The sequence below is a fragment of the Spea bombifrons genome, chromosome 1, assembly GCF_027358695.1.
Source record: "Spea bombifrons isolate aSpeBom1 chromosome 1, aSpeBom1.2.pri, whole genome shotgun sequence".
Lineage (NCBI taxonomy): Eukaryota > Metazoa > Chordata > Amphibia > Anura > Pelobatidae > Spea > Spea bombifrons.
Window position 1 is genome coordinate 77,056,313 of NC_071087.1, and position 12,168 is coordinate 77,068,480.

Here is a 12,168-nt window from a genome sequence, read left to right on the forward strand (position 1 = left end):
CCTAACGTATTAGTTTGTCTTAGTCTGTCCGATCTAGTTTAGTTATACCCTTTGAATATATGTATTGTATATTGTAAGAAGCGCTGTGTAAATGGAGTCATGGACTGACACACATGGCATAATGGGCAGACTGAGAAGGCAATGTGGCACACATACCTCATGGAGAGACTGAAATCTGTAGCACAAAGATACATCCATGAGTGGCTTCAACCCATTCTGCAATGTCACATTCAGAAATAGCATGTGACACTCCTTGTAGTTTGCCTAGCATTATTTTGTATATGCTAAAACCAATAAAAACACAAACAAGAACGACGGGTAAAGGAAGATGAGTGCATTACATTTTGATGTAATCAAATAGCAGTGCAAAGTAAAGCACAAGAAAATATAATTTAGAAACCCTCAGCTATATGTATATGGAACTATGATTCACATATCCTTTGTAATATATGTAAAAATTCCACAGCTCAATAAAGTAAACCATTCTTGTCTCAAGGTTATGAAGACAGTTCTGTGTCCAAGTAAGCTTCCCTTTCATCCGTTATAGACATATAGTGAATATAAGGGTCTACAAGAAGGTCTTATGAAGATGATTTTCTTCAAGGATTTTTTCCTTTAGTTGAATTCAAAATGTGAAGTGCTTTAGTGTATATTTGTTTGCCTTTGTTTGGATCAACAGCATCAACTGAACTGAAAGATTAAAAAAGGATTTTCATCTTTATTAACCTTGGTTATGGAGTGGGCCAGGTAGACCCAGTATCAGAAGCATAAGCAGAGGTTGTAAAGGGTACAGTGGCTCAGTTGCCCTGTACCTCCTGCAACCATTGTACTGGTTTCTCTAATGGGGGAGCATGCTAACATAGTAACATAGTTACTAACATATTGGATTCCAACATGAGAATGTATGAGAGTGTATGATCCCAGCTTGCAGTCATTGCTCCTTCCAGCAGATATCTAACAAAACTGACATTCACTCAGTACACAGCTCACATACATTATACATACATCCCATATATCCATGCACTATTCATAAACACATATTATAACCTTGTAAGCAGAAGCCTAGCCTTCTAAAGCATCTGGCGAACCTGGCTATTAACTTCTAAGTTCAATTCTTAGCAACTCTATTTGTTTTAAGGTTGGAAGTTTAAGTTTTTTCATCTTCTAATCACTATATTCTGTCCTTGCTTTTATCACTCAAACGAGATTATTTTCATGTTGTTTTCTATCAACATGTCCTAGTCTCACGGACGGTCGGTGGAGACTATTTTTCAGGGCCAGTACACAGACCTGGTCTATCTGCACTGACTTCCTTGTGAAACCTTCACAGATATCTGTTAGAGCAACATCAAATGATAGGAAAATAAAGCTATTTATACTGTCCAAATTAAGGGGAATTACACTGATGAACCCAGGTTCAGACCGACACATTTAACCAATGGTGGCTATTTAAGTCAATTTTGGGAGCTAATATAATTACAGTGCCTTTAAAATAAGGTTAATTAAGCATCAAAGAGTGTGTAGAGTTTAGAAAACAGCAAATAACTGCCTGGGAGGGAGCAACATTAGGAGGTTTTGCACCCAGGTTGTCCAAAATAAAAACTGCCTGCCCAGCATGGGTTGCAGGTTGGGCTAGCAGAAATGGCAGGGAATTGGGTATTTGGGTAAATAAGAGCATATTTTAAATCAGACAGTACTAGCATGAGGGTGACTATTAAATGCCAGCAAAGTCATGGTCATCAGCAGTATCTGGTGGGTGGTAATGCTGCCTTCCCTACTCCCTAGGTTGGCAACAAACATTTTTTCATTTTTAGTTAGAGATGGGCGCTGACTGTGTGGTCGGGTGTAGAGATGGACACAAATTGAGTGCAAGGACAGCCCTCCAGTGTTGATATTTGTTTTAAAAAAAAGACTATGACTTTGTGGTCAGACTATGTAACTATGTAACTATGTATTATATGGACACCTCAGCCATCATATGCACTTTAATGGATAGGATACCTAAATGTCCCCTTTATATTAATGTGCTTAATGGGGTTGTTGTTTTTTTTAGCTAAGCAGATCTCCTGCTTGCCAGTATATGAACCACCATCAGCTCCAGTTGGCTGGTGCGAGAGTTCCAGGGAGTCTAAAGAACCCCCAACCCGTGAACATGTCCAGAAAGCGCTTCAATTGGGTTTGATGGGAATTCTTTCCTGACAGTGATTGGCTGTTTGAAGCAGCCAAAGCTGGTGTGAAAATCAGACCACAGAAGGGGCAGTGTATGGAAGAGGAATTAGAGGAAATAGTGAACATAATGACAAAGGCTGGTTTCCCAAGAGTTAAGATGAGATGGAAAAAGGCAGTGACGGAAATAAAAGAATGATATTCATTATAATACATAGCATATGTTTGCGTTCATACAGTTTTCTAACTTATTTCAGTCTTATATGCAGCAGAGGCTCTCAACAGTTTCTGGCAGAGTATATATCTTTTGTAAATAATCTATAGGAGTCATAAATAACAACCATGGTGTCTGCATCCTACCATCTCTCTCTACTCAGTGACCCTACTCACTGTTGTAGTTCTCCTTTTGGGTCCTAGTTGCTCCATTTTGTTTCTATTGCTGGCAACAAAGTCACCTTGAATCCAGTAGAAAGAAAGCATCGGCTTTAAGGAACTTACCTCAAGATGTCACTGAAACTAGCAATGCCTCAGGGATATATAAACAATACAATGCGTGTCACTGTTTGTTTAGTAAACACATTGCCACAACGCTTCCACTTCACTGTAATTGCTTCCTAAATTATAACCGCTCTATAAAAACATCATGAAAACCAACTTGTAACTGTTTCTCGCACAACTTGACCTCTGCAATCCTTAAAGGGATAAATGAAGAACCTTTCGGGAAACTGCAGACAACCAAAAGTGTACACCTCCATTTCTCAAACACAGCTAGAATTTACTACGACACCTATTAGTAATAACTTTATTAATTTATTTAATCATGGATTTCATTAATTTGACTGTATTAATTGTTATTAGATGTGTTTCTTTGAAAATATTTCTTATTTGCAAAAAAAAATAAAAATCAGTAGATATATTATTATAATTATAATTAATGTTTTAAAGATACATTCTAGTGTAAAATGGTGTCGTTGTCAGGAGCGTCCCATCAGTTGCTATGGTGATTACACCATATCCAGCACTTTTGTTCCAGATTATAGCTGTTGAGACTGATTTTACATTGTATTTTAGAGCGAAGCATTGATACTCAAGGTGACCAAAGTAAGTTCCCTCAGGGGACACAGCGTAGGAAATGCGACAATAACTTCGCATTCCTTCTGAAAGTTATACAAGGGAATGCAAACCAGGCAGCGTGAACAAAAATATCACTTTGCTGCATTTAAATTATATTCCACATAGCAATATTATTCTTATTATTGCTGTCAAATGTTTAGACTTAACAGACATTACTATTCAGTGAGGATATGGTTAATTTGGCAGCAAAACCCACATTATGTGTCTGTCAATCTATACCAAACTTTTATATATCTTATTCAAGCAATCCGTTTTTATATATCCGCTTTTAATATGATAGAGCTCTATAAAACAATAACTAATAATAATATTATTACACAAGCCTCCTGTCTGTGAACAGAGCGCCGGGCACACAATCCATTCCGCATGGAACGAACTCCACGCCGGGTGTTACATAAACCTTTCTCTTCTCCCAGCTGACTAACAGCTCTTGTTTACTGGTTGGATACTGGTCAGAAAAGGAGGGGGGAGAGACTTTGGAAGAACTAGTGTCATATATGTGCGTGGATAGAATTTGGGGGAGAAATCTCCTTTTCTGCAAACTTTCTTTTTTGTTTGTTTCTTTTTCTGTATGATCTCCGAAGACGAAGAAAAAAACCCAACAACAACAACAACAAAAGAAGAAGATGATCTGGAGCTGAGGGGTTTTTTTTTTCTGTCTCTCAAGTACTGATTCTTTCTCATCAATGAGGTTTTGTTTTTCCCCGGTGGGGTGAAGACATTTTTAAGCGATCATACACACGCTGGGCCCCGTAGGAGAATTCCCGCATGCGTTTCGGAGCATTGGCCAGCGCTACCTTGTTGATCATTTCAGAAGCCACACTTGTTTGTCTGGAGGGAAACGTCCTTCTCTCTTACACCCCTTGCTGAATTTTGGGGTGGAAGAAGAAAACTAACAATAATCTAAAAAGAAAACAAAAAAAGACCCGGAGTTTTTCCCGCCCCCTTTTCCTGCTGCAAAATTCAGGAAGTTGTTTTGTGACATATTGTGGATTACTTTGGAGGATTTGCTATAAATAATTTCCTGCGCTCGATGAGAAGGAAATACGGGGGTAAAAAAAAAAACCCCTAAATTGGCTCAGAGGTTACAGATCCTTTTATAACCGGCGCCCCTGTGAGGGACGACAAGATCTGACACTTACAGAGTTCTGCTTATTGATAAAAACGAAGGCACTTTGAAGATTCCGTGTTCCGGCAAATCGCTCGCGACCAACGAGGGTTTCCCCGCTCTAGCAAGAGAGCGTGCTGTTTTTCCTCCCTCCTTATCAAATTCGGACGTTATTTCCCAATCGAAGCTGCTTCTATAAATCATCATGCTGCCTCCATTCGTGAGCTGTCAGGATCATATCGTTAAATAGGACTTACCAGGGGGTTTATTTATTAGTTCTAGCTGGGGGGAGGGAGGTCGTTTGCCCCCTCATTCTTTGGAAAATACCCCCTGCTCTCTCCTTCTGCTGGGAGCCCCTTTCAGGATACGAGTAGCCGGAGAGAAGGGATTGCCATGGGACAGAGTGTGATGGGGGGTGAGGGGTACCCCAATAATAACCCCACTCTCAAAGTGGGCTGGAAGACCCTACTGGGAGTCCTCGCTATTCTGAGTATGGTTTTCTGCGGCCAGAGCAATGGAAAAAGTGAGTATATTTCAAAGACCAGGTGCATACTATACAACGTGTGTATGGAGTACTTGATATCAACTTACACACAGACGCACACATGTGTATAAAAAATGATCTGTGTGACGTCAACTCGGCATATTATGAACCGACTTTTTAGTAAACATTGAGCGCGATCCTCCGGCGGGTATTTCCTCACATATCTTTCTTTTATTTATATGTAAACGTAAGACGGTATGTGGTATTACTGCGAGTGCAGTCTTCACACGCCTACGCTGTAAGCCTTCGTTGTGTAACGCCGCTGTGACATTTCAGGTTCATGGCTTGCAGATTTGTTTTGTTTTCATTTGTGCTACGTGGCCTTCGTGCCTGTCTTTGTGTTTTTTTTTTCTTTCCTTTTTAATAGCAAAGGCCCCGTGGCGTAGTGGCAGACCTCGGTGTAACATAGCTTGCAAGGCTTGTGTTGGCGAGCCCTCGGCGGTACACTTAAAATCGAGCGAGGCTGCTGGGCCCCGCGGGTAGTAGGCCGCGCTGCTGCTTTCGGTCAACATTGTAAACAGAGGCTTGGGGGGAGGGGCCGGGACCTGCCGCTTAGGCCGCCGCCTATCATGCCTGACAGGAGAGCGCACGATCAGATCCAGACATAGGGCCTCAGTAGGCCCAGATTATTATGTAGTCTAACATAGCCCTTCATAGACAAAATATTTATTTAAGATTGCTAAATATTCGACTCCCAGGCTGCTTTATATATATCTCTTCCTAGTAAATTCAGTGCTTGCTGCATCAGGAATACCGCTTTCCAATTTGATCACACAGGAAAGCACAATCTGTATATATAAACTGATTGCCTGCATGCGTGTGTTATATGCGCCGCTGATACCCGTATCTCCACAGTCATTTTGTTGCAAGTTACATCAGGATCAAGTTTAACTGGAATCATTCCAGAGATTTGTGTTGATAATGTAGCCAATCCCCGTGTTTGTGATTTGAACCAGCATGAGGCTCTCTGAATTATATACTGTAAAAACAAATGAGACTTTTATTACCAACACAGACACAAAGCCATTCCTTGATCTGTTTAATTAAATTGTTGTAATGTATCGCGCACCATGTGGCTGTACACACATTACCTGTCAATTTGTTAAGAGGGTGAGAATTATGGTAGGTGCTGATTACATTGGGCTTCACGTATCCATTTTTTTTCTTGTATTTTGCTTTAGTTATAGCATAAATCATCTAGATGGGGGGGAAACAAAAGCAATCCTAAATTTCCCGCCCCCCCCCATGGGAAGAGATTTTTAGAATGGTTATCTTCCTTATCTAGAATATTACACACACACATAATTTGCTACATGTTGTATACATATTACTAACGCTAACACACTATTCTTACTGTTGGAAAAGTTTTTACAGTGTTATTTATAGAGCACTAGTGGATTCTCTAGCGCTTCTGAACCCTGCTCTGGAATGTGATCTCAGTGACATCATAGCCCTTTTAGTGAATGAAAAGAAGCATGTGATGTCAAGAAGAGTTTACTGATCTCATTATAATACTAGAGTTATCTTTTGGGAAGGAAAGTTTCTACTAAATCCATAATGCTGGAAAATCGGCCAGTATAAGCGGGATTGAAATGATAGCATTTCCATTAAATGTTCCGCGACAGGGTTAACAGCTAAGGGTTTTGACTTGGGTGTGTGGATCCATCATGCAAATATTGTGCTAAAAGAAACAAAAACCCACAAGTCCTCTTCTGCTCGTATTACCGTTGTCTTGGTTTGTCCGTACTGCCATCCTCATAGTCCTAGTAATGGTTCCCCCCCCCCACTTTGAGTGGCAACGGTGAATGCATTTCTGTCCTGGGGATGCTGAGAAGTGTCACTGCAGCCTCTCTTTTTGCAGTTGCAAGTTTGAGCAGGCATCAGAGAAATACCATCTGATCTGAGTTTAAAGTGACTAATATGTGTGCTACTTCATGTTTTTCATTTTGATGATAAGGGTTTTGGTTCCAGGATTACAGTGTCCAAAGTTGCATCCATCTCAGTACCCAAGCCCATCTGATGGCTTTGCGTATGTTGAGTGCCTAGTCAGGTCCAGTTTTGCTGGTGCCAACATTTTGTGCTTTCTGTTACTGGTCTGTATGCAGGTCAGACACATATATGTTGGATTTGGGAACCAGAGAGAACATTTAGCTTCTAGCCTGATATAAGACGACCCCCAAAATCTGAATATTAATTTAGGGGGGAAAAAAAAGCCTGAATATAGGACGACCCTATAGGGAACAAGTTTTACTAGTAAATGTTAATTCATGGAAACTACTCTTTTTAATAAAAGCTAAGTTTGAGAAAAATATTTTTTGGGGGTTTTTATTTCCTTTTATTTTCCAACCTGCCCCCCCCCCCCGTTATGCACATCTGCCCCCAGGCTTGCCACACCAGAAACCGTGAATCTACCCGCTGCCCCGACTCCACACCAGGGAGTCAGAAGCACCAGCAGCGGAGGTTACCAGACAGGAGGATCCAGGTCCCCTGCAGCGCTGTGGGGGATCTGGATCTTAGTCTCATAGTCAGACCTATTTGAGGCGCATTTGCTCTGAAAAAACCTTGTCTTACAGTCAAGAAAATATGGTACTTGCATACAATACTTAAATTCATACAAATAACTTTTCTAATACTTTGCATTTGCAACATTTTATTATTGTAATGACGTTATGCATATGTTTGCTATTCTTACCTCACCTGCCTGTGTGATTATGTTCTGTACCATTAGAGTAGGATACTTCAATGTCACTCTGATAAGGCGATTAAATGGAGAATACCTCTCTATGATCTGTTGGGAAAAGTAGGCACGCTGATGGTTTCATATGATATGTTTCATATGCTGTTTTCTTTTAGAATTAAGATGGCCAGGCTAGCTGTTTTTCTTATCTGATATCGGACTCCATCATTGTAGTTTGGCATGTAGGGGCTGCTTAAAATGTTAATCCTGGAAACTACTTTGTTTTTTAAGGGTTTATAAAGATGTGAACAGATCTACCGATTTCCTGGCTCTTACGACTCTAAGACTGGTTTCCAAATAATGGCAGCCTGAAGTTCCCCTGCCAACTAATCCAATTCCAGAATTTTTAACCATGTTGTATAAATATAGATTTAAAAAAAAATGATTGGAGCTATAATCTCCCCCCCCCCTTTTATTCTAAATGCCTATATCACGTAACCACAGGCAGCTTTGCTCTCTGTCCTTGATTGTATTTAAGTACTTTGTGTAAACTATCCCACTTTTTCATTGTAGCATAGCCATAATGTTTGTTTTTGTCATTAAAGAGTTTAAAGTTGTTTTGTACTATAGGGGTTAGGCTGATGACGTATAATTTAATACCTGTGTGTTTGAGGAAGCTCTTCCCACATTTTGTGATGAACGTCTTCCGTTCTTGTGATTGTTCTAGTGATTGGAAGTTTCTTTTTTTTCTTTTTCAAGGAGGGGGAAAAAATTAGCCAAAAAAGTAAAGTTCAACACGCAGTTTGTGGTCCAAAGTTCTGCTGTTCCCTGCTGTCGACAAACAGCAGAGAAATGCATATTCACTTTACTGTTTGGCTGAGAAGAGCAAATTAAGTCAAATATTAAAACTAAGAAAAAAAAAAAAGATTAACTGCAAATCTGAGTTTGGGATCACGCAGCGTTTTAGCATTAACGGATTAAGGAGAAGTCTCAATTAACACCTTTTTGATTTGTGACCTCTTGTGGTTTAAGTTTAATGCTTTGATTTGGGTTGTTTGAAAGTTGGACTCCTAGAAAGGTCGTTGAGTTTGAGTGTTTTCTTTTAAACCCTCTGTACATCTGCAGGGCGCATTCGAGTTAAGAGAACCTCGTATAAAAGGTTTAGAGAGAATTAATATCTTCGGACCAGGGGACTCCTGTTTTTAAAGCCGTTTGTCATTGTCTTTAGTACATTTTGATCGATTTAGGACTCCTTAATGCGCTTTGACACCTTCAATATGTCAAAATCGGTATATTCCCAGAAACAACAGACTTTTGTAATTCCCTTAACCCGATTATTCTTGTTCCAAGAAACATTTGATATTGCCCTTCCATAAGATTTGGGCACTTTGGAATATCCATTTCTTAAGTGTGTGTATGCTTTAGACAAACACAATGTACAGAAGCCAAAAAATGTCTGTGCCGTTTACCATGGGTAACCTTGAAAATAATGTTCTCCTCGTTCAATTTATATCTAATACAGGGCTCGACAAAGCCAAGTCAGCATGATGACTAGAAACCGCTTCCTGGCAGCCAGGGTCTTGCAGGGCTGCCATCATGAATGCAGTGTAGCGGGTGATGTGAGGCGCCCAGCAGGGTCGCATAAGGCACGCTACATGACCCTGCTGGGTCCCTCATGTCAATCGATTCACCTAGCAGCTGTAGGAAGCATAGTGTGCAGAATTCACGATGGAAGAAGAGAGGGAAGTAGTGTGTGTGAGTGTGTATATGTACAGTGCTGGAGTCCAGCTGTATATACTGTAGTATCAGTGTATATGTGTGCTATATGTATAGTGCTAGTCAGTGTGTGAGTGTAAATGTATAGTGCCAAAGTCAGTATGTCTACTGTATTATAGTGTCAGCTTTGATGTATAGGTGTCCGTAGTGTAAGTGTTTTAAATAGTTTTGTATGTATAGTGTTAGCCACATGCGTGCATGCGCACACTGGCTGGGAGTGTGGTGCTAACGTGTATCATGTTAATAATGAGTGTTGGCATGTTATAGTGTGTGTGTGCCGGGCAGAAGCTGAGATTGTCTATGCGCATCCCGCAGACATTTACTGGCTGCCAGAGAGGAGGATCCCGGTCCCGGTGAACGTCTGCGAGATGTGCGCAGACAATCTCTGCTTCTGCCCGGCACTTCCGCTGGGGCTTCGTGAAGCATCGGAAGCTCATGTGATGCCGGCGCTCAGTCATAGAAACCCCAGAGGTTGAGAGAGGGGGATCCAGGTCTCCTGCAGCGCCTAGTAAGACCTCCTATTTGAGGTCCGATTATGAGACGACATCGAATATAAGTGAAGGGGGTATTTTTCAGAGTATTTGCTATGAAAAAAAGTCTTATATTCGAGCAAATACGGTGTATACAAATCTTTATTATCCTTGATATTTTTATGAATCTCTATAACGTCTTATACAACTAGAAGAGTTGACATAAAAACTGATATTTCATATATAAATATTTCAAATCTATTTTTAAGTCATTCACGTTGCAACATTAAACACACAGGAGACTTAAAAACCATTGAAATGTTATAGTCAAAGATTATGGCTGGCAGCAGAGGTTTGTCCTTCTCGGTGGGAATCCCAGTCCTTGCAGGGCTGGGCCTCTCTGCATAGGGGCTAGTAAGAGGATCCATTTGATGTTACGTGTGCATGAATCTCGTGTTTGATGCTTGTCTGTGTGTGATGAGTTCACGGCTCATTGCAACTGGGAATTTGATATTCTGAGGAGAGATTAATAGGGTACCTACCTCTGACAGCCTTTTTAGGTGCGTGTGTGTGTACAGGGATGGAAATTTCCGCTATTTTACTCCTCTGGAATAAGTACAACAATGGATTGTCCAGGTGAAATGCATACTGCTTTGTAAATCTATCAAAAAACATGTACTTGTGACCAAACCTCGGTTAGATTTTTAGAGCCCAGAACACAATGAGTTTTCACTATTTTAGAACAGTCTAGTTTACAATTGTATATTTAATTGGATTTAAAGATTTTTTTTTCTTTTCCATTTAAATTAAAACCTTGCCTTTGTCGAAGCAGTTATGCTTCTGGATTTAGTTCTGGATCCAAGAGAAATGCGACAGTACGGTAAATTTAATTAGGTTGAAATGGCAGACAAATGTGTGCTTTAGAATTAAGAAGCAAATGCGGTTAACAGTGGATTGTTTAGAAATGCCAATAAAACAGAATGTTATAAAAGTGGTCTTAGCACTTGATTTGTCCCTTTTTTATACATTGAGGTAGCTGAAAGTTCTAATATTCAATGGAACCTCATGTGGATAAACGCAACAACAGAACTTTATTATCTTTCACCATACAGTGAGTCTTTCCACATACACTCGTAAAACTAAACCACATCTTTAACGCTGTAAATTATGTTTTTAAATTACAATAAATGTTCATATTTAGGTTGAAACCTCGGAGGGTGAAAATATGTATGGTTTACAGTTTAACTTTATTTAAATTAGTGTTTGTGAATGTTACCATTTGCAGTTGAGACAAGAGGTGCATGCATGCTCACAAACCTGGTGCTCTACCAGTAGGCAAGTGACCAAAAACTGGTCCACCGTGAAAAACTGCTTGGATTGCAAGGGCAGAGAGCAATCAGGGTTTGCTTCACTGGTCTTTTGAAAATGGGCATGACTCGCTTTTTAAAGTGTAACTATTGATGTGGCAATGTTAAACTGTTCCATACCAACAGACTTAAAGGGGAAGTACTGTGAACAACATTTTGTCATTGACTATATAATACAGCGTGGTGTACATTGTATCTCCTTTTGTTCCAATAAACATCCTCTAGCTACAGACCAGGGGTCTGCCGTTGTTGGTCATGTGATAACGTGAGGAGCGTTCCTAACTGATCTGATTATTTGTGGTAATGATAGAGGTATGTTCTGTCATAGGCTTTCCTTATTCAGTCAATGTGTCTGGCTTGGTGATAAAGACCAAGCTGTTCTAAGGATAAGGAGTGTATAAATTGGGCTTAGGTGAACTAGAACCTATGCAAATGGTTAATATGCAGCTAGCTGAAAACAAAATATTATATATATTTATATATTAAGTGAAAACCTCATAATATTGTAGAAAATGTATTTTCCATCTGATACTATTTAAAAATAAATGGTGGAGGGGTCTCCTTTAAGCATACCCATGGGGCATAAACAATAACCCGCTCTCTCAAATAATGCTGTAGTCGGTAGAGCATAGGAATTTGCCTATATGTTGTGCAAACATATTAGTCTTTCTATAGCCTAATGTCATCTTGTTCGCTTTGGAAACAGGAACTACAGCACTGGTAAAACTCACTAATTAGTGATGCGCCAACAAAATGTGTGTCAAAAGAACATAGCGGCTCAATGCTCAGGCTCTCAAAACGTGCACATCATGTTACTAAGGGGTGCTATATAACCAAAAGTCTGTGGACACCCTAATTGAGCTGAGGGGATTTAGCCACACCCATTGGTAAGTTTCCCCGGGCCACTAAGTGCTATTAATGGGAAG

General features: G+C 40.1%; 1 protein-coding gene across 1 annotated transcript in view; it reads left to right on the forward strand.

The window, feature by feature from the left end:
• The first annotated feature begins 3,705 nt into the window (after positions 1–3,705).
• Positions 3,706–12,168, forward strand: part of INSR (insulin receptor) — a 46,065-nt gene continuing 37,602 nt past the window's right edge. The window contains exon 1 of the mRNA XM_053464313.1: positions 3,706–4,931. Within this exon, the coding sequence (XP_053320288.1) occupies positions 4,802–4,931 (130 nt within the window). The 5' untranslated portion in view covers positions 3,706–4,801. The remainder of the gene's footprint in view (positions 4,932–12,168) is intronic.